Consider the following 23,754-nt stretch of genomic DNA (forward strand, 5'->3'; position numbering starts at 1 on the left):
AGGGCATGAGCAGGGGAGGGGCAGAGAGAGAGGGAGACACAGAATCCAAAGCAGGCTCCAGGCTCTGAGCTGTCAGCACAGAGCCTGATGCAGGGCTTGAACCCACAAACCATGAGGTCATGACCTGAGCTGAAGTCAGATGCTTAACTGACTGAGCCACCCAGGCACCCCATTTCAAAAAAAATTTTTTTTTCTAATGCAAAACCATTTCAAACATTCACATTTCTTCACCTTTTGCTGTCAATAGCACAGGCCCATCTTTTTTCATGGAATTGTCTTTCAGAATCATTCTTATTGTCTAATCATATGTTTAATATGTGTAATTTTTGCACTTTCAATTTTTTTTACACCATTTCTACTTTTGTGTCCATCAATCTACCACTAGCACTGCTTTTAGGGACGAAATGGAGTTTGTATCTACTTTTGAGATACCTCAAAAGTATCTATATAAAACAAACATGCTAAAAATAACAATAATGGCTGAGTTGAAATGACCATCTGTTTGTGATCAGCAGAACTGAATCTGCTCTGGGGCACACTCTGTCTCTAGCCAGAAAGTTCTTGAATTATACATTTTAAACAGATGAGTTTGTGTTTAAAAAATGTAGAAGAAAGTAAATCTACCATGCAAGAACAGGGTTTTCTGTCCTGTACATTTAGACATGTAATTTGAGATGTTACTCATGCTTGGCATTTCATTTCAAGCCAAATATTAAAGGTCTGAAGGAAACTTGAGCCTGATATCTTGTTTGCAAAAGATAATGAATTTATATTCTTTGAAGTAAGCTAGCCCAAACTACTGAAGTGGAAAGGAATACTATTTCTCTGTACTTTCCTCAACAAATAGTGAATAGTGAATAATGAATAGTGAATGGGTAACTGCTCATAAGTATCTGTGATTCATCAAGGTCTTTAAATCACTAAGAGCTAAAACCACCACAGCAACACTGAAGGTTTCCTAGACAAGGAACCACTTGTGAGTCAATGATCAATTTTACAGAAGAGCAGCCACACTATACAACTGTGGTTGCACACTGCATACTTTACCTTTTATAAAGTTAGGCAAATGATCCAAAAGCAAAAAAATAGTAGGGGCTTTTTCAAGAAAGCAAGGTCTAGTCATTATCAGAGCCATTTTGTTTCATATTTCACATCTATATCCTCATCCTCATAGCTAATCATAATAGCTCATCAAAGTACAATGACAGTTATCAAAATATGAAACCAATCATGAGGAAAATGTTAAATCATGCTTCCAAACATACTCTTTAACAAGTCATAAAAACAGGATTTAAAAGAAAGCATTAAAAGATAATATTTTATGATGTTTAAATAAAGTTTACCCATCTGGAAAATTCACACATCCAATGTGCTGGAGTACCAACTATGGCATCTAATAAAAGTTATTGCTATCATCAGATATTATTTTCAAATTCTGAGAAGTATAATATTAAACATGTTAGTAGACGTGTTTCCCTTTCCTATTGGCCTTAGGATGAATTACATACGTTGGTATTCAAAAGTTAAACAGCACCTTTATATTTGTAACGGACTATGAAATAACATATACTACATAACCCATTTATTTTTACAGATTTTTATTAAAACTGAATCTATACTTAGATAACTTAATTCCTCTATGCCTCAGTTTCCTCATTTATAAAACTGGGACAATAACAGTACCTATCTTATTGAGTTGTTATGTGGATTAAATGAGTTAATATTTATTAAAGCATATGTTAACAAACTTAGGTTTGCAAGCATAATTGGTTCCAGAAACATGCTTGTAATCCAAAGCACTCAAAAATCAAAGTGAATTTCAAGAACCATTGGTTCAGTTGTGATCATGTGATGTTCAGCATCACATACTTCTCATATTGCAAGACATTGTTGTTTATCAAGTTAAAATTTATTAGAAATGTTTGCTAGTCTTATGGAACATTGGTAGAACAAGTTACTCACAATCCAATGTTATATTGTACTTGATACACACTAAGAATTATTTATATGTTAAATATAATTTAGAAGTTAAATTGATGGGGAGGTAGAATTATAAAATACAAACAATACCATTTCATGATACCTGGTCATCTGGATGTAGAAGAATTCAGATCAATTCCTACCCTTCCATATTGTTGACAGCTCTATTCTCAAAAAGTACATGCTCTTATAAAAAGCATGGCTACATATCTCACCTGGAACTGCCACCTAGCAATAATTCAGGAGTTCTAACAATTACTCTTACCTAAGGTAATCCTTTCTTATTACTAACTACTAGTGTTAGGGAAACTCTTATAAAAATTTCCCTGAATAAAATGCTCATGGTGGGAATGCACGGTGGGAGTATAGCCATTAGATATACCATAATGACATTTACACAATAAATTAATTTTTTTCTGCATTAAACTTATAAACACATTAAAATGCTTGCCTGTGGGTTAGAAAGTGAGGGAAACTTGGAGCAAGGTAGGAGATAAAAGGGAAAAAATTTAAAACCCAAGGAAGCCCTACTGCTCTTTCAGAAGGCAGACTACTTCTCATATAATTATAATCATGTCTCTTCAAACTCTATCTGAAATCCTATGTCCTTTCAAGAGAGCACTATTTTCTCTGTCTGATCTGGCAAGAGCTACACAATGTTAGACAATATATCCAATTCCAATATTGCAAAAGCTTTTTCAAGACAGGGTTTTCTTATAATTTCTAAGGTGTGGAGACTGCGTTTAGTATGAATTAGTTAAATATTTAAAAGTTTGGGACCCCTGGGTGGCTCCATCGGTTAAGTGCCTGACTCACAATTTCAGCTCAGGTCATGATCTCGTGGTTCATGGGATTGGGCCCTGCATCAGACTCTGCACTGACAGTGTACAGCCTGCTTGGGATTCTCTCCCTCTCTCTGCCCCTCCCTGTTCGCTCGCTCTCTCTCTCTCTCTCTCAAAAATAAACTTGTATTTAAAAAAATAAATATTTAAAAGTTTGATAAATGGAGAAAATAAGATTTACTAAAAGGGTTATTATTATCACATTACACCTAATAAGGTACACATTTCATCATCTTACCATATGATAGCAGAGCTCCTCTTAGGAAACAAATAGCTTTTGTTTGGGAAAAATACATGGAAAAGCCACTTGTGGAAGGTGAGGACTTGCAGCATCAAAAGAAAGGCTAAGATGCTCTACATAAGATTAGGGAAATAACTGTTTTTTCTTCCTCTGGAGAGGGAGACAGAAGCCAGATGGCAGTAGCTCAGAGGCCACAAGAACACCAGGAATTTGCAGATATCTTAGGGAGGGTTTTGCTTCCCCATAACATGAAATTAAAGGTTCAAGACAACTATTTAGCTTTTAAAGGGTCTGTCTGGACACTCAGCTGACATTTGGGTTACAGATACATTAAAATATTTGTTCACAACACAAGAAACAACAGGGGTTTGCAAGGATGCGGAGAAAAGGGAACCCTCTTACACTCCTGGTGGGAATCTAAACTGGTGCAGCTACTCTGGTGAACAGTATGGAGGGTCCTCAAAAAGTTAAAAATAGAACTACCCTAGGATCCAGCAATTACACTAGGTATTTACCCAAAGGATACAAAAATACAGATTCAAAGGGGTACATGAACCCTGATGTTTACAGCAGCATAATCAACAATGGCCAAGCTATGGAGAGAGCTCAAATGTCCATCGAATGATGAATGGCTAAAGAAGAGGTGGTGTGTGTGTGTGTGTGTGTGTGTGTGTGTGTATAATGGAACATTACTCAAACATCAAAAAAAAATGAAACCTTGCCATTTGCAACAATGTGGATGGAGCTAGAGAGTATTATGCTATAGTCAGAGAGGCAAATACCATAATTTTATTCATGTGTGGAATTTAAGAAACAAAACAGATGAACATATGGGAGGGGAGATAAAAACAGAGAGGGAAACAAACCATGAGAGACTCTTAAAGACAGAGAACAAACTGAAGGTTGCTGGAGCAGGTTGGGTAGGGGATGGCAAGATGGGTGATGGATATTAAGGAGGGCACTTGGTATGATGAGCACTGGGTGTTGTATGTAAGTGATGAATCACTGAATTTTACTCCTGAAACCAATATTGCACTGTATCTTAGCTAACTAGAATTTAAATAAAAATTTGAAAAAGAAAAAAAGGAAATACATTGTTCCTGAAATAAACTTTTATAGCCCCCCAAAATAATAAATACAATACAATACAATACAATACAATACAATAAAATATTTATTCACAAGAGCAGTTGGTGTCAAGAATTTATATTCTGGGATTTTAATAAAATCATCATAGCTATAATATTTTAAAGTCTTTTTTTAACAGAAATTTGTGTCCTTTTGATTCAAATCATGATTCAAATCATGATTTTTGATTCAAAAATGAGTAATGCAGAGTAAATGGCATAGAATTTGGGATTCCTGTTCTCTTAACCAAAAATGGGGGAAACACCTCGAGCAGAGACATTTTATACAACAGCTTCTAGATTCCATTGGTACTATACCACAAAAGTATATATACTATATTTCCAGAACCAAATACATCCTTACCCAACAAATCAGAAAGTATATTCTTTCAGTGTTGATTGGCAATATTTAAGCTGTAGATTAAATCAAGAGATATCATCATCTGAAAACCTACAAACAGTTCACAGAAGATTAAGAAATGAACTGAACAGATGTAATCATGCTGGCAGACTTAAGAGTATTATTGTATAATCTGCTCTTCAGGACTTATCTTCAAATAAAATAGCTAAGAAGACCCCTTAAACACCACTTTAGCATAGCAGTAAGGTAAATACAAATTTTAAAAACAGAATTAATTCAATAAGAGGTAGAAACCTGTGTCTTCATTTCTCTTTGTCTCCTCTAACAATCAAATGTAAACTTGCTCTTGGTGACTTAAGATGATCCTAAATCCTTCAGTTATTTTAAACTTATAATAAGGCAGCCGTTTCCAAAAGATGCCAAAAGAAAAAACTGTAGGTACTACAGTTCTTAAGATCAACAAAGTAATCAGTGGCACCAGGACATGCACATGCAATCTTATATGACCAGGAACAGGGTGTAACTTAAAATGGGAGTGGTCAGAACAGAATATTATAAACATATTTATAAACATATATATTTCTAGAATGATTTCTAGAATTCTACATATCTAAGACATACAACTTTTTCAGTAATGTAATTCTGCTAAGCAAGGAGATGTTCAAATTACATTGTGGTTTAGATATTAGTCATCGTTTTCCAAACCAGTTGCCACAATTAACTCTAGGATTTCAAAATAAGGTTATCTTTTGAGGGAGAACTGACATGCAATGGATGACTCTGGTTTGCCAATGAAGTTCAGGTAAATTTTTTGAGCTATGGCTATTATCTGCCACTCAGGAGACAATGAGATTCTGAGCCTGACAGGCACAGTAAGTAGGCAGCTGAGAAAATTTCAGAACCGTCTTTCTCTACATGCCTTACTAATAGCTAGTAGCCCCTGTTCTTCAGGATTTTATCAAGCCCCTCTCCTTTCTCTCCTAAGGAATCTCATCTACTTCAAAGGCCTTAATTTCTAATTATATTATAATTACTTCCCAAGTCTCTATCTTTAGCCCAAATTGGTATAGGACTTTAAACCACAACTCTAAACATCAACTTGTAATCAATACCATAAATTCATCACAATCCAAAATGAACTTATATCCTTCTCCCATGAAACCTGTTTTTTCCTGCTTTACTAATTAGTTAATATTATCAGTTTAACTGATCAGTAGAGCCAAAAATCTAAGAGTCATCTTTCTTCTCTTCAATTCCTTCTTTTCATGTAGTCACCTGTCCCTGTCTACTTATTCTCCAAGCCTGTTGCCATGGCCTTAGTTCAAGCCCTTCTCTCTCTCTGGCTACTGCAATAGCTTTCCACCTGGTCCTCCAGCCTCAGCCCCTTCTACTGTGAGCTAGTGTGGCCTACTGCTACTCAGCCCACCCCTCCCCATTCCCTAAGCAGATTGTTCCGTATGCTTCAGATGTCCTCCATGTCTAAGAGCACACAAAAACACAAAACTTGTGTTAACTTGGCTTCTCCTACAAATTTTCCTATAAGAGAAAAATACAGTTTGTAAACCAAAACATACAGTTCACTTGATAGTTCTACTGTACATTAATGGCAGACATTCTGGCTTGTTTATTCTTCTTGAGTGAGTTTGCTTAGTGTGTCTTTTCCTCCAGATCTATCAACTCAGAGTACACTGAGAAAACTTCAGTTTCTAGACTTGAACAATTGAATAGGAGACATCACTGCCCTGTGAGACTTTTCCTGAGCAGATACTATCTTCTTTTGACAGTGAAAACAAACCAACTTCTATGTTAAATTCATGAATTTGCTGTAGAAAATAACAAGTGAAACTAGCACTATAAAATTTTCTAAGATCAGCTGATAATGTTAAACAATTGATAATAAAGACACAAGAACCTTCTGTGTTTCAAATGAGAAACACATGATAAAGAAATATATTCTCAATTTGATCCACATTCAGTCTTTCCTAATAATAATAGATCATACTGATGGAGTACTTATTATGTGCTAAGCATTGGAATAAAGGCTTTATGCACATGATCCCTTTTAATCCTCAGAACCCCAAGATGTGAACATTATTATTGTCACCATTTCATAAGCAAGAAAACTGAAGCTTAGAGGTTAATTAACTTGCCTAAGCTAGGATAATGTCAGAATCAAACCCAAGACTATGTTTTCCAAAGCTGGGTCCTCCAAACTCTTGAGCTCTACTATCAAGAGACTGGGAGTGTGGGGGACAGTGAGCATGTGTAGTTTGAGAAATTCTCCTTCTCCACTCCACTAAAATTAGTGGAATATAGACCAAAATAAATCCTTATTCCAATAAATTAAGTCTACCTATATCTTGATATCTTGCATATGCCAGGCATTCAATAAATATTTATTGAAATGAATGAATCAATCTCTAGTCAAGTTATATCCTTGCCTTCTGTAGTAGGGACAAAAACGAAACTACATGAGAAACCTAAGACTGTCAGAGCACTTGAAAACTGAGAGCTTTCTTAGTACAATTTACAAAGTCTATAAAGGTTTCTCATGAGTTTCAGTAAGAGATGTTAGCTATGGACAGGACTCTATCAATGAAGCCCACCAGTTACAGTGAAGTTGCAAAGTGCCTAGAGATGAGTTTGACAACACTGTGGCAAAACCCACAAAACCTTTAATAATGACCCTCTCCCCAAGCTTTCTTATTTTAAAAACATTGGTAGTAAAATATTTTTCCCCTAAAGTTAAGGCATGGTAATGAGAAAGTCCAACTGCTATGGGAGTGGGGGAAAAAAAGTCCTTAGAACAGACTAAAAAGAATTTGATGACTCAGGGTCATTACTATGTCCAGCAATCACTATATTATAATATAATGACTACAGCTGTATCCTCCAGGATTACAAGCTTTTAAAAAGCTCTTTCTTCCTACAATAAATCGTCAGAAAATGCTAATTTTTTGGAGATTGTAACTCCACTTCTCATTTTCTTTTCCCCCTCACTGTGAGGCTATTACACTTTGCCATTGCAGGGTGCCTCTCTGCTTTCTAACTGGCTGTTGGCTGAGAAACCAGACAACCAGGTTATCAGAGAACCCAGAAGGTGTCTCCTTGAGACTGAACCCTAGGACCTGTTTTTCTGCCCTTGGCTAGCTCCTCAATTACCTCTTTCTTTCATCCCTCCAGCACTGGGATTTAGTTGGCTTGCTTCTCTTCTTTTAGCACTATTGTCAAGTGTTTTTCTCATCTTGGTGTCCTTTTTTCTTTTCTATAGGCTGGCTATGAATACACTCTGTCCCTTCTTTATTGAACCCCAAGAAAAGTATAGGTTCTTCTCTCTTTTGTGAGAATTTTACTGTTAATTGCTATTAAGAAATACATAGTGGATTACAAACATGGAAAAAATGGTTTAAGAATTCTTAAAATTTTTCATGATTATTTTACTCTTTTTTAAAAAAAATTTTTTTTCTAATGTTTTTATTTATTTTTGAGACGAGAGAAACAGAGCATGAGTAGGGAAGGAGCAGAGAGAGAGGGAGACACAGAATCCAAAGCAGGCTGAGCTGTCAGCACAGAGCCCGATGCGGGGCTTGAACTCACGGACTGTGAGATCATGACCTGAGCCAAAGTTGGATGTCCAACCGACTGAGCCACCCAGGTGCCCCAATTATTATTTTACTCTTTAATCAGTATTTATTGACTGCTCTTCTTGGATGTTACCAGACTATGTGCTCACTATCTTCCTCACTATAACACTGTGAGCTTTTTGAATGATGGTATTTTATTTTTGTATGCCCCAAAGCTAAAAGCAACAGACACATAGTAGGCTCACAATACATACCTAGCTATAAGCTTAAAGATTAAAAATGTCAACACACTGAATTACAGAAGTAATTTAACGAATAAAACTGATTAATACATTTCAGTCCAACGTCAATTAAATGAACTGCCCTGAAAAATTAAGCAAAGATTGAACATTTGAAAGAAAACACTGTATTTGCTTTATGAAAAACTCTATATGAGGGGTGCTGGGGGCTCAGTAGGTTAAGAGACTATTGATTTCAGCTCAGATCATGATCTCAGTGTCATGTGATTGAGCCCCTCCTTCAGCTCCACACTGGGCTTGGAGCCTGCTTAAGATGCTCTCTCTCCCTCTTCCTCTGCCATTCCCTGTACTCCTCCCTCTCTCTCAAAAACAAAACAAGACAAAACAAAACAACAACAAAAAACACCTCTATATAAGAGTTTGCTGTTAAAAGGGTGATTTATCATTTTTATAGCAATAATGCAGTACCCACTTTTCTTGTAATAACGAAAAAGAACTAGTTGTCAGTTTCAAGGGAAGCTAAAATGGAATCTTTGGCTTCTTGCTTAGATTTATTATGTTTTCCACTAATAACATTTGCAGCTGTTTATGGATACATTTAAAATAAGCCCCACATCAAATGAAAATGATCAAATATCTTCTTAAACATACAACTGCTAATCTAAGTCTTGTTTGTAGTCTTGAATTTGTGACTAAAAATAAAACAAAGGAAGTTAGTGGTTTAGCCTAGTACTAGCTAAAGAGCTAAAAATGATTGAAAAGAAAAAAATTTTTAAGTTGTTATGTGCTTTAGAAACAGTAGTACCATCTCAGGGACAGTTTAGTTGGTTTCTAGTCTCCATCTCTTCTTTTCTTCCTTCAGACAGAGAATGCTCTTTCTTAACCAACAAACTTGTCTTTGTTTTGATTTATATCACTGGCCTGAATAACCTCAAAGCACCAGACACAACATGCCTAGACTGAAAGCAGTAAGAGTAGAAAGCAGAGCTTTGGCACTTGGGACACCAAACATGCATTTACTTAAGTGATGAATTTTTGAGAAGTCTTTTCTAAGTTGACATGCATTTTAAATATAAAGAAGTAGTTAAGTTCTCCTGGAAAAGTCACAAAACCACGTGGAATGGGGCTGCTGTAAATTTAGTCATCAACCATGGATCTCACATCATAGGCATGCCCTCCATTATCCTCTTAAATGTCCTTTTCTGAGGCAGCTCCATACCACATCTTTGACATTCATCTCTGAACCCGTCTGTTCTCCATCCTTCTTACTTTTATTCCTGCCACCAATAAATCTATATCATCTATAGCTAGATTTCTCTCCAAACTCTGAGAATTAAACACAAGCATAACCTCAATCATGCACTTGCACACTTGTTAATCAGAGTATAAATTAGCAATTCTCTTAGAAGAACTGGGTGGCTGGAAGACAGAAGTGGGAGAGAAACTTATTTTACAATTACCTTACAATTTGTCTACCATATGTATATGCTCACCGAGGTATAAAATATTGAAACATATGTTACTTAAAAGTCTCTACTCCTGCCTTCTCTAAACTTTGCTCCACTAGTTATCCCTATTCAATAGCAACCTCCTCCTTGGTCAATTATCATGCTCAAAACCTTCCACTTTGCTCAAAACCTTTAAAAAAAAAAACAGATAAAATTTAAAATTTAAAATTTCTCTTCTTCAAGACTCTGGGTTCCCCTCTAGCTACTGCTCTCTGTTCTCAGTCAAGTTTCTTCAAAGAGTATTTACTCTCTTCCTTATCTTTTATTCACACCTCAACCCCACTATAATCTGGTTTTTCCTGAAACTGCATTCTCTTCCGTTACCAATAGGCCCTGCTTACCCATCCAGTCATGATTTCTTAGTTGTTATCTTAGTATCTCTTGTTCAGTAGTGTTGACCACTCCCTACTTAAACTTTCCTATGACTTTCCTGAAGTCTACATCTTAAAATGAATGCACTTTCTCAAATCCCTTCATTGGATCACCCAGCTCCCTCCCCTTGATCCTTAAATGCTGGTGTTCCCCAAAGTTCCAAATGTGACTGCATTCTTTATTGCTGCTCTTGTTCATTTACCTTTGTGCAAACCAACCACTACCTCTGCAGTGTTAATAACTCCAAATCTGGCTCTTCAGACTAGACTTCCTCAGCTCCACTCAAATTTCTCACAGGCTGATTATATTCCCTTAAATTGATCCACTGAACAGTAGTAGATGCCTTCTTTCTCTTATCTTCCACATCCAATCCATTACCAAATCCTATACAGTCTAATACCAATATATGCCTCAAATTTGCCCACTTTTCTTCATCCCCTCTTCTGTCATCCTAATTCTACCCATCATTAGCTCTTAGTCTGTGAACCAGCCTCTTATAACAGGACTCCATGCTCAACTTCTTGCTCTTTGTCTCTGTAAGGCAACAAGAAAAATGTGTTAAAAACTAAACTCCTTTGGAGTGCCTGGGTGGCTCAGTCAGTTAAGCATCTGACTTTAGCCCAGGTCATGATCTCACGGCTTGTGGGTTCGAGCCCTGTGCTGACAGCTCAGAGCCTGGACCTTGCTTTGGATTCTGTCTCTGTCTGTCTCAAATATAAATAAACATTAAAAAAAAAAAAACCCACCCTAAACTCCTTTAAAAAAAAAACAAAACCTAGGATAAGATCCATACATCAAATCACAGTCTACAGGGTCTGGCCTAGTCTGGCCCCCTGACTACTTCTCTTCAATCATCTTGCACCACTCTCCTTGCTTATACTCAGCCACAGAGACACAACCTTGTCATTTTTTTTTTTTTTTTTAATTTCCTCATCACATTCTCTCCTATCTCTGGGCCTTTGTAACTGTTCACTGTACCTGTAATACCCTTTCCTCTTATTGTTTATATGGTAACTACTTCTCACTCTTCCAGAAAAATCATCCTCAGGGAGAAGTTGCCAGTCTACCTCATCTAAAGTAGCCAGCCTCCCCTGCCATCTTTATTTTCTAATTCAGCATCTAATTTGTTTCTTTCACAACATATATTACAATTTACTTTCAGGAAGTAGTCTTCCAGGAAGGAAGGGGGAGGGGCTACCTTCTCCCTTTCTTCTCTCTTGATGATCAGAATGAGTAGATAATGGTAGGAGCTTAAGCAACTCAATACTAATTTCTGGTTGAAATGAACTATTAACTGAACTAGTGGGTGAATTCTTTCACCATGAACACACATATCAATTTTTTTGTTACACACATAGTGAAACACTCTTAAATTAGACCCTTAACTATTCCTTCCTTATTGTCAGAAAGCTTTCTAAAGAGAAAGAACTTGAAGTTTGGCAAACGCTAATGGATATAGACATGGATAAGCTTCAAAGACCTCAATGATCCTTACAACATGAATTAGTTCCACTTCTATACCACGAGTTAACTTTGTATGCTCATTTTCTAGCACAAATAAATCATAATCCAGGGTGTTTAAACAGGATATCCCAAGGTTATATGAATCAGTAACAAAGCCAGGAACATTACATATTAAGAAGCTAGTTATAGAAGAAATTTCAGTAAAATGACCCGAACTAACAAGTGGTCAATCAGCTGCTTATTGGACAGTTTTCAACAAATGCCTCTTGAATTAAACTAAAAGACAAGAGAAAAAAAGTGGTATATGACAGCGTCTGACCTAAGGGAGTTTAAAGATCTAAAGAAATCTAAGATCTATCAGGGAGAGCTCTAATGAGCTCCATGATCTAGATTAAATCTAAGATTTCATGATCTAAGATAGCTAAGAAAAGAAGATAACACCACCAGATAATAAATATCTAATGAGTATTAGAACAGAACTGTTCTACATATGAGTCAGTGGGGGGAAAGCTCTTTTTGGCTGAAGTGATCTGGTTTCACACAGGAGTAAGATTTAAGTAGGTTCCTCAAAGATGGAAGGTTTTGAACGGTGAGAAGGGGAGTGTCCAGTAGGTAAAAGACAAAGAAAAAAAAAAAAAGAAGAAGAAGCCCCAAAGCAAACAGAAGATGGAGCCAGTTGGGCAGCAGTGTATAGACCAATTTAAGTAAGACTGATTATGGGGAAAGTACTTGGAACCTTAAATTTGGCAAGTTCAGATTAAGAAGTCTGAACTTGATCCTATAAGGAACAAGTTTCTAAATGAAAGTGACGACTGAGGGGTGCTTGGTTGCCTCAGTCGGTACAGCATGCAACTGAGATTTCGAGCCCCATGTTGGGTGTAGAGATTACCGAAAAATAAAATCTTAAAAAAAAAAAAATGACATTTAAGAAATAAATCTGGAATCAGAATACAGAATAAATTTCAAGGATAGAAAAATTTGAGATAAAAATCATTTTAAATGTTATCAAATTATGCCTGGATTATTGTAATAAAGGCATAAATGAGGTGAATGGGGACAGTAAGAGGGATTTGTGAGACACTGAAGACAGGATTTAACTTATGAGTTGGGACTAGATGAGCTTTATCCTCTCCTAAAAAATAATTACATCTAGCATATACCTCAATCATTTGACTTCAAACCTCACAATTTTCATTGCCCCTCATTCCCTAAGAGCTCTCCTTCCCAGGCAGTTGGTGTCCCCCCAACCCCCAAACTGGATTCTCCACCAACATAATATAGCCCAGACAAAACAAAGGATTCTCTTTACCAGCTCCCTAGACACACCAAGAAACCCTCAATCCTGTAACTTTGTTCATGCAATTTCTTCTACCTTTAATATCTCTTCTCCTTCTACATATTCAAAGTCTAGCCATTCTTCATACCCCAGTTCAAATGCCACTTTTTCCCAGTGCCAGTTTTCCCCGAAGCCTCAACTTGAAATAAGATTACTTCTGAATACTCTCCACTTCTCTCTAAAACATTTTAACCATATAATTATTCCTTATCTCCTCTGATAAACTATATACTTCCTACAGCACAAATAACCCAATTTATTTTTTTTATTACTCCCTCCTTTCATAGGTACTTGAAGATCTTGATAAATAACATATGGTAACATGTAGTATAATGGCTAGGAGCACAGACTGTGAGCACAGGCTGAGTTTGATTCTAACATTTGCTATGTGATGATGGGTAAGTTACTCTTTTGTGCTTCAATATCTTTACGTATAAAACGGAGATAATAATGGTAGATATTTTATAAGGTCATCAGAGGAGTTGGCTTAAAACAGTGTAAGCCCCATAAAACTGTCTATTAAATGCAGTGGGCAAATACTGAACATTCTGTGGTATAAAGCTTTATTTATTTACGGAAAGCAAAATGTCAAAAGTAAAGCTGGTCTCTAGATACAAATTCTTCCTAAATCCTCCCATGTTTGCCCTAAGGGTTAGCTGTGGCCTTTAAAATCTTCCTTAACAATAGTTCTGCTTTAGTTTGACACTTCAATACTGCAAGAAAATATTTAGTTCAGCTTCCACCTAATTGATCTCCTTGCTTCCAGTCTTATCCTCTTTAATTCATCCTCCACAAAGTTCAGAGTAGTCTTTCTAAAATGCAGATCTAATGTTTTTCCTCTGCTACAAACCCTCTCCATTCCATCCTCCTTAGGATAAAGTTCAGCTCCTTAGCATTTCATACAAAATCGTCTTAATATGGCCCCAGCCTAATCTCCAGCTTCATCTCTCAACACTTCTTACCATGAAATCTAATCACCTGGCACACCTCAAAGGCTTTTTGTATGTCATTCCTTTTGCTAGAACATCCCTGCAGTAGTTTGCTAGGACTGCCATAACAAAGTACCATAGACCGGGTAGCTTAAATGAGAGAAATTTATTTCCTCACAGTTCTGGAGGCTAGAAGTCGAATATCAAAGTATTGGCAGGCTTGCTTTCTCCTGACACTTGCAGATCCCTGCCTTGTGAATGTGTTCTCATATAATTTTTTTTCCTCTGTGCACACATCCTTGGTGTCTCTTTTTGTTTCCAAAGTTCTTCTTCTTATAGACACCAGTCAGAATGAAATATGACCCACCCTAAAGGCTCCATTTAACTCAATCACCTCCTTAAAGGCCCTATCTCCAAATACAGTCACATTCTGAGGTTTTGGAGGTTAAGACTTTAACATATAAATTTTGGTGGGGCACCATTCAGCCCACAACAACCCCTTCTCCTTTTCTTTGTCCAGGCTTATTCCCATTTGTTTTTCCAAGACTGGCCCAAGCCTTCCCACCCCAGGTAGATTTCACTCCCTTTCTCTCTGTTCCTATAGGACCTCTGCATGTTGCCTTCTGTATACTGCTATCCTATTAATACACTATCACAATTGTGTCTTTCCCTCTTCAGACTGTGTTTATTAAGAGCAGGGGCTAAATCCCTAGCACAGTGTCTGGCCCATTGAAGATATTTAATAAAGATTAGATTATTGAGGGAAAGTAGAAGAAAGAATAAGGACTTTGAAGAAAGGCAAGAGTGGGTTCAAATCTCAACTGAACCATTTATTCTTATATCTTTGGGCAAGTCACTAAATGCTGAACTTACATTCTATCTAAGGTAGTTGTACAGATAAATGATCTAATTATAATAAAAACACCCAGTTGTGGGGTTGGTTCACAGAAGGTGCTCAGTAAATGTTAAAGATTTCTGAGCATGCCTGGGTTTGATATCCAGTTCTATCACTTAGTAGATGAATGACCTTGGGTATGTTAACTTATCCTCTGCTTCAATTGCCTATCTACAAGAACACCACATAATGCTATTGTGAGGATAATATAGGTAAAATGTTGACCGATATCTAACACACAGTATTATAAAAATGTTTCCTATTATTACATGAGCACTGCAGATCTGAAAAAACATGACTGGAAACCATGAATAATTTAGTCCCTTCATTCACTAAGTCATTTTAAATGTATTATTTTAATGTCTCAGATTTCTTAACTCAAGAGGATGGTAACTAAAGAGGGTAGAAAACTGGTACAGATGATATAAAGAGCTCAAAGTAATCAAAAAAATACATATTACTATCTGTTTCATTTCTTATATTGGTGTTTAACATTTTCGGTATTGATGTGAAATTTTTAGGAAACTAGTTTTTCTATTCTTTGTGGCTACTGATGTTAACGATGATTTTCAGAACAGAATAACACTCTGGCTCATATTTTCAAATGTAGAATCACTAAACCTTTGAACTGGAAAGAACCTCTGAGATGAAAATCCAGTCCTATCATGCCTTACACAAGTAAACTGCACTGGATTTGGAATGGGCTTTTAGGGTCTTAATGAACAGCTCTTCGGGGGACAGGAATGGTAAACAGAGAGAACACTTTGTTCAAAACTAGTAAAGCAGGGGTTCAGAACCTATTCTAGATATTCCAGGTATGTAAGGAACCAGTATTAGGAAATAATGCTGGAAAATAGTTTTTAATCATCCAACCTTTAAGGCGAGTAATTTCTGAAGTAGGTACAACTTACCTGACCTGTAACTTTGAAGCAAGGCAGATTCAGGTTTGAATCTTCGCTTGTTACATAAACAAAATCTTTGAGCCTCAGAGTAGCACAATAAGGTTATTATAGATTAAGTGAGTGAATGTATGTAGAACTTATGACTGGTGTGCCTGGCTGATTGAAAGGACAGCTGACTCAAACACAGGTTTTAACTGCAAGGGTCCCGTTATATACAGATTTTTTTTTTTTAAATACAGCACAGTAAACGTATTTTCTTTTCCTTGTGATTTTTAAAAACATTTTCTTTTTGCTTTTTAATGTTTATATTTGAGAGAGAGAGAGAGAGAGGGAGTGCAAGCGCGCAGGCGGAGGAGGGGCAGAGAGAGGGAGACACGGAATCTGAAGCAGGCTCCAGGCTCTGAGCTGTCAGCACAGAACCCAACTCAGGGTCTAACCCACTAACCATGAGAGCATGACTTGAGCCGGATGCTCAACCAACTGGGCAACCCAGGCGCCCCAACATTTTCTTTTTTCTAGCTTACTTTATTGTAAGAATACAGCATGTAATACATATAACACAAAACATGCTAATCAACTGTTTACGTTATGTTCTGGTCAACAGGCTGTTAGTAATTAGGTTTTTGGGGAGTCAAAAGTTATACCTGGATTTCTGACTGTGCAGGGGATAGGCACTCCTATCCTCCATGTTGTTCAAGGGTCAACTATACTCAAATGTTTGTTCTTTTTTATGGCTCCTTCAACAATGAATAAAAATCTGTAAAAAAAAAAAAAACAACACTATCTTTCATACATGTGATTGCTGAATGTCTGAGACTTGTTGAACATTAATTTTAAAAATAGAAAGCTGGAAAAACTGCTGAGATGATAAAGTGTCTTTATCCCTGCCCTTTCTCACCACCAAATGTCCTTCACAATTTGTTCTGTTTGTTCTGAGGTGTCACGTCAAGGCTATTAACAGGCTATCTGGAGATCACTGTAACTCAGACTTCCAATTCTATGGCAAAGATTTGAAGGTCAGGACAATTTTTGCTGAAATATCTATTTTTTTTTTAATTTTTTTTTTCAACGTTTATTTATTTTTGGGACAGAGAGAGACAGAGCATGAACGGGGGAGGGGCAGAGAGAGAGGGAGACACAGAATCGGAAACAGGCTCCAGGCTCTGAGCCATCAGCCCAGAGCCTGACGCGGGGCTCGAACTCACAGACTGCGAGATCGTGACCTGGCTGAAGTCGGACGCTTAACCGACTGCGCCACCCAGGCGCCCCTGAAATATCTATTTTTTAAAAAAACTGGAAGAGTCCATATCATTTTATTCCTATGATCCATTCTAGCTTGGTGAATTTCCAGTGAAAAGTTACTGCTCCCCCCCCCCTCCACGGCGTAGAAACTGCAGGTTTTAATAAAAGGTTCGTGGGCAATTAACTGAGATCACCATTATTATTATGACCCAGAACTCTTTTAACTGTTTAGATTATGCTGGTACTAAAAACGACATCTGCCAATATCTATTATCTATGCTTGAAACTAAAGTTAACCATTTCTTTTCAAAGATATGTGGTATCTGGCTCAAAATCAATCTCAAGAAAAGCCCAAATCAACACAGAAAAGAGCTCTTTGCAATATCCTCTCCTTCCGCTCACATCACAGATGGTGACCGAGGCTTAAGGTTTAACGTCCAGGCACTAAAGCCGCTCATCACTCAGGGATGGGGCTCCAGCTGGATGCTCTCCGACAGAGAATGATAGATGCTGCCAATCTTCAAGAGGTGCAGCTGGGGTGAACCCAGAGACCAGAGCCCAGCACCCATCACTTCGCACCCACACTTAGGAAACAAACCACTTCCCACCGCGGGGCGGGGACCCGGCGAAGACCCAGGCCTCCGATATCCAGCCTCCTGTTCTGTCCGCGCGTGACCTCAGAGGACCGAGGGAAGCTCGGGGCTGGGAGGCTCCTGCGTTTTCAGGGGAAGTTGGCAAGGGCAAGTTCGAGTCATGCGCGGGAATGTTACTCACAGGAATGCCCCGACGTCCTCCGTCCTCCGTCCTCCGCCCGCGCTCCCTCAGGGAAAGGATCTAAACCGGTAGCAGCCTGAGAGTTGCAGCCGAAGCGGCCGCCGCTGCCAGTAACCGCCCGGGCGTGGCAGAGACAGGCGAGCGACTTCACAACATCATCACTCGGCGACTTCGGTTTTGCAGCGACGCCCGGGTCCCTAACTGCCCCACACAATTGGGGAAGAGCGAAGGAGACCCATTCTCCCAGCAGCCTCCACGGCCCCAGCGCACGACCTGTCGGGAATTGTGGTTTCGTGTCCGCCCGCCCCTGCACCCTTCCAAGTTGTTGCGCTTCGGCCCCGCCCTCAAGCTACAAGACCCCGCCCCGTGGCTGCCCAGCCCTGGGGCGGGAGGCGGGGCCGCGACCCTGGGGCGAGTCCAGTCCGGGCGGACTGCCGGGGGCTGGGGCAGAGTTCCAGGCCCGCAGCCCCAGTCCGGGTCGCGCCGCCTTGCTGCGCCCCGCCGCCCGCGCTGGGAGCGGGTCTTGTGCGCTCGCCGTGCCCCTCGGCCAGCTGGGCTCCCGGGGCCAGCAGGCCTCGCACCGCTGGCCGCCTGAGGAGAATCGCTGGTTGTGGTCGCCGCCAGGGTAATAAGGGGAGGCTGGGCCGGGCAGGGGAGGGTGTAAGGCCCGGTCGGGGACGTGAGGGAGCGCGGCTTGGTCCGCGCACGCCTTGGGAAGCCGGAGGCTAGAACTCGCCGCCCCGCTTCGAATCGAAGCCCGGGCAGCCGGCGGAGCCGTGGCTGGATCCGGCTTGCGCGAGCGGCCCCTGAGCCGCCGGCCGCCCGCTGGCGGAGGCACCTGCGTGCGGGGTAGGCGGTGCTTGCCGGATTTGACCGCGCCAGGTGCGCAGTGCGCGAGCTGCGCGAAGTGCACTCTTCCAACCTCCGCCCCCGCCCCCTCCCCCGCCTCTCACCTTTGGCCGAGCTCAGGAGCCTGGAGGAGTTTCCAAACTGTAGACAGCCTTTGGCCCGGGTTTGTGCACCACTTTCTACGAGTTCTCTGTCAAGATCCCCCAAAGCAGGACTCGGAAGGAACCTCTTGGAAAATTAAATGCTCAAGCTTCGTTTGGGTCTCAGAATTTAAATCCAACGTTGTATTTTTCCCTTGTCGGTTTGTTGTGTCAAATACCTTTTTCCTCAAAACTTGGTCAGGATTTGTGACACAGCGTCTCCCCGGTACAGAGTCTGTCTGGCGCACAGTAGGCGCTCAGTAAATATTTTTTGAAAGCATGAGTCACGGTACTAAGTTTGGAAAATTTTACGGAGTTGTGCGTGCGTCGCTATAATTTTTAAGATTTTATGGGTTCTCAAGATCCCTCTGAAAATCACAGTAATTTTAAGGCTCAGAGTTAAATCTGGTGTTTTTTTTTTTGCATCCCCTGTAACAATGGCCTCTGTTGGATGCCTAAATTAACTCAAAATCCAAGTTCTGTAAATAAATGTGACCTATGATTCTAACAAATTGTTAACCTTTGATATGAAAGCCTTCAAGTGATTTTATAATGGAGCAGGTTTAAATTACTTATAAAACGTTCCCCGATTAGCTTGTTAGATACAAATGCAAGGGACCACATTGATGTACTTGTAATACATTTGGAAATACAGGTCTCAAGTATTTCTTTAAGGATTTATATTCATATCTAGTGAAAGAGCATGCAAGGGAAAATTATGACAGCAAATCTATTCCCCACTCCCCTTTACTAGGTGCAGCTGCTGCCTTGACCTCAAAATGTCTTGTAAAATTATCTCTTAATCGTCTGCATATCTAAAGCAGAAGCCAGTGAGATTAAACCACCCCAAAGGGCAACTCCTTTAGTACTAACTGTTCTCTTAGATTGTGTCAGTTTCTTCTGTGTTTTTCTGAAATATAGATAATGTAATGGATTTAAAATTTTTTTTTTATTATTTAGAACTTACATGAAGTGGAAAAAGCAAGAAACAAAATCCTGATAACCAGAAAATTCAGTTAATCACGACATCCTTAATCTTCCTGCTAGTGGGAATGTAAACTGCAAGTGGTCAGGACCTTGTCTGCCCTGATCACTAGTGAGTGTCCCCAGTGCCTGACCCATGGCAGCCATTCATTAAACACTTGTGGAATGAATACTTGTCTGTTTCAGAGTAACAGTGTAATGACTTTCTACATATGTATGGTTTCTTCATTTATTTGGATGTTTCCTTAGAGTTGATTACTAGAAGTGAGAATTTTATTGGATCAAAAGGTATGAGTATTATCATGGTTATTGAAACATTGCCAACTTGCTTTGCAAATAAGCCTTTTTGAACCACCACCAGTAATATTTGATTGTACTTTTTGGAGCATCCATTCAAGCTCTTATATTGGTAGTGTTTGGTGGTTAGGAGCCCTTTCAGTCATTTGATCTCCATCACCCTGGAAATTGGGCAGGGTAGATACTGCTTTCCCCCTTTTGTAATACAGCAAATGCCACTGCCTTAAATTGATGATAATGAATGGCAGGTGACAAAATAATCCTACCCTTTCAGGTTTTTCTTCCTCCTGTTCTCTGCTTTTGGTTTGTAGTGAATATCCTGAATAAATTCATATCTTTCCTTAGCAATTAAATTGGATACTGCTCCACTATATCTATTGTTTATAAAATCTTATTTTTCTTTTTAATTTTGCTCAGATAGTTGCAGATACCCTGAGTAAACTTGGGGACTTTATTAAAGTGAAATAACGAACCATGATTTAGAAAAAAGAGGTGATATTAGTTAGGTGTAAAGAACACCTAGCACTAGGAAGTTTAGAACATTGCCACCCTTTCTATTCGGAAAAATCTGGAAAGTTTTGGTGGTTTCTTTAAAGCTCCTTGAATCCAAAGAAGTTACTATTTTAAACTTCTGAATCTGTTGTAGAGTCTTCATAAACTATTGAGATTAATACTCTACTAAAGAAAGTGGACAGGAATTATTTGTGTAATAATCTGCATATCATATTTGTCAAATTCCAGGAAAAATAGAATTGAAAACTAAGAATCATAAGGTAAAAAATATTCAACCTAAAGAAAATATTATTTTTACCTGAAAATTGAAATTTCTTTTTTAAAGACATGGCAACGAAAAAATGTTACTGATTCGTAGTGTATTACTAATCCACATCCTTTCCCAAATTTGCTTGTCATAGACCCCAAATGATTTAATAGGTAATTAATCCAATCAGGAAGCTTTGGAACTGTCAACATTTACTTTTAAGTGGAACCATTGGAAATTCTTGGGGTGTATTTGTAAGTGGCACCATTTATGTCAAATGTGGGTCCAACATTGACTTTCCATATTGCTTTCACATTTGCTTCGGGTTCTTAAACAAAAAAGTAGTACAGAAAATATAGGTGAGGAGAGATGCAGGTATATTGGTCAATGGAAATATTCAGAATTTCCCTTCAACTTCACTCTGCCTTTCTGTTGTGATGTCAGATCCCAAATACTGTAGTGTTCTGTAAACAGAAATGCTCTTTAAAGACACTTTTCAGGAATGTCTGTAGTCCTTGTGTCAAAGAATAGCTGCCTTTCATGTGGGATTATAACAACTAGTTCTTAAGGATCTTTCATGTACATCTAAATTATTTTGCTTTTGTTTTTATAATAGGATATCTCTTCATCTTGAAGATAAAGCAAAAATCTTTTTCTGAAATAGATGGATTTTTGTCACTTCCTGTGAACTAAAACGATTCAATGTCTCTTTTGGTAAGTTTGTATTAACGTAGCTCTAATTTTGTGCTATCAGAGTAGTTAGATGCACAGCCATAACAGAAGGCATGTTCTAATGGGATATTGGATATTATTATGCCCTGAGATGTTATTTTGACCAGAATGGCTTCTGGTCTTAAGAAATGAGTTAAATTCCCATTGAGTTTTTGTTGCTAATACTTTGCTTATATATTCATTATTCTTTTCCTTTGTCTCATACCCATTTTTCTCATGTACTTTTTTACTGTACTTTGCTTATACTTTACTAATACTTTGCTTATATACTTTGCTAATATATTATTCTTTTCCTTTGTCTCATACCCACTTTTTTCATGTACTTTTTTACTGTACTTAGATATGCCTCTCCCATCCACTTAGCTATGCCTTATCCTTTAAATATTTCAAAAATCCCTTTTATAAATTTCCATTAGACCAAAGGCAAGCAAAATAGTAATTAAAATAAGCCTCTTAACAAGACAAAAAAACCCATTTGGATCAATGTATGTGATGTATATAGATTCCAACTTGTTTTTGTTTATAGTTGATCCATGGTATCTAGATTGAAAACCAAGAATCATAAGGTAAAAAATATTCAACCTACAGAAAATATTATTTGGATTATTTGGATTAGTTTTAGGTCTTTCATCACGTCTTATATAGAACATAATACAGTATTTGATTATATTAAAGCAGTGATCTTTTTAAAAAGTGATGGATGCATTTGTATGATTACTTGTAGTATATAAATACTTTCATATATTATATCTCTTTCACTCTTCAAAATTGTGAGTGATTGGCAGGGCAGGTGGTATAATCCTCATTTTGAGTCTGGCCCAAGATTGTATAGAATTAGAGCCAAGGCTCAAACTCATATCTGCTAATCCACTCCATCATTTGCCCAGTCTGAGAGGCAGAACTATGAGGAAATACAGAATGCATTTGTTGAATTTATTGTATGATTTTTTTGTTATATGGAAAATATGGAATGCATTTACTTTATTTTTAAAGTTAAGCTTTTCTACTTAACAGGGAACTTTATCTAGGAAGTACATGGGGTTAAATACCTAACCTCATTTTCTAACGCAGGGATTGGCAAAGTTTTCTGTAAAGGGCCAGATAGTATTTGTATGCTATAAGGTCTCTGTTACAAATTACTTTTCTGTTATAGTGTGAAAGCAGTCATAGGCAATATGTAGATGAATAAAAATGAATGAGTCAGTGTTTCAGTAAAACCTTATTCACTAAAATAGGTGGTGGGTCAGATTGACTTGTAGACCATAGTTTGCAGACCCCTGCTCTAAAGGATTACGTAAGGTTAACAGTTTTATATTGATTTGTAAATTGGATGAGATGTGAAAGGGTATTTGATAGATGAAGATCCTGAGATTTAGAGGGCTGTGTCCCAGGGTTTCTAAATTTTGGAATAGGAATATCTTAGTTATTCCATTATTCCATAATTATGGGTTTTGTGAAAACTAATATAATTTAATAATGGGTGGTTTAAATTTGTTCAATTGGTTAATAATTTTACATTTATTCTTCCTGTAATGATGAAATATTTAGAATCCTTTGAATCAAAATATTCATGTTATTTTCCTAAATGAGATATTTGTGCGGCTGAGATAAAGTTGATGTTTTTACTTATGAAGGATTCCTCCCCATTCAAGTTTTACCCTCTGTTTGAGAGCTAAGAAACAGTGTTTTCAAAGGAGCAGCATAATTAAAATATTTTCCTTTAGTTTCTCTTTTAGGTATAACTGCTTTTCACTACTGTTATGGTAATGGGTTAAAAATACATTAAATTAGGGGCGCCTGGGTGGCGCAGTCGGTTAAGCGTCCGACTTCAGCCAGGTCACGATCTCGTGGTCCGGGAGTTCGAGCCCCGCGTCGGGCTCTGGGCTGACGGCTCAGAGCCTGGAGCCTGTTTCCGATTCTGTGTCTCCCTCTCTCTCTGCCCCTCCCCCGTTCATGCTCTGTCTCTCTCTGTCCCAAAAATAAAAATAAAATCTTTAAAAAAAAAAAAACAAAACATTAAATTTTACATTAAAAATATTTTGGGGCAGCTTCTGGATGCTTTTCAATCATTTTTCCTGCCTAAAAGACCTTAATATGTAGAGTTTTCATGAGCTATTATATTCACTAGCATTCATTTGAGTCAATGTGGATATAAAAAATGTTTTGAAGGATAAGCTATGAGTGGTTTATGATTTT

At 38.1% G+C, this 23,754-nt stretch overlaps 2 protein-coding genes across 3 annotated transcripts in view; one reads left to right on the plus strand and one right to left on the minus strand.

The window, feature by feature from the left end:
* Positions 1 to 18,075, minus strand: part of TRAK2 (trafficking kinesin protein 2) — a 65,858-nt gene extending 47,783 nt beyond the window's left edge. The window contains exons 1-2 of one of the 2 annotated variants that reach the window (XM_030324105.1): positions 17,797 to 18,075; positions 16,425 to 16,537 (exon numbers count right to left, since the gene is read on the minus strand). The gene's annotated coding sequence lies outside the window, so the exon portion shown is untranslated. The remainder of the gene's footprint in view (positions 1 to 16,424; positions 16,538 to 17,796) is intronic. The other variant, XM_030324103.1, reaches the window with a different exon arrangement.
* Positions 18,076 to 18,218: 143 nt separating this feature from the next.
* The window catches only part of STRADB (STE20 related adaptor beta), a 36,339-nt gene continuing 30,803 nt past the window's right edge, over positions 18,219 to 23,754 (plus strand). The window contains exons 1-2 of the mRNA XM_030324107.1: positions 18,219 to 18,421; positions 21,443 to 21,540. Coding sequence (XP_030179967.1) covers positions 21,529 to 21,540 — 12 coding nt within the window. The 5' untranslated portion in view covers positions 18,219 to 18,421; positions 21,443 to 21,528. The remainder of the gene's footprint in view (positions 18,422 to 21,442; positions 21,541 to 23,754) is intronic.

Source organism: Lynx canadensis, chromosome C1 (genome assembly GCF_007474595.2).
Source record: "Lynx canadensis isolate LIC74 chromosome C1, mLynCan4.pri.v2, whole genome shotgun sequence".
NCBI lineage: Eukaryota > Metazoa > Chordata > Mammalia > Carnivora > Felidae > Lynx > Lynx canadensis.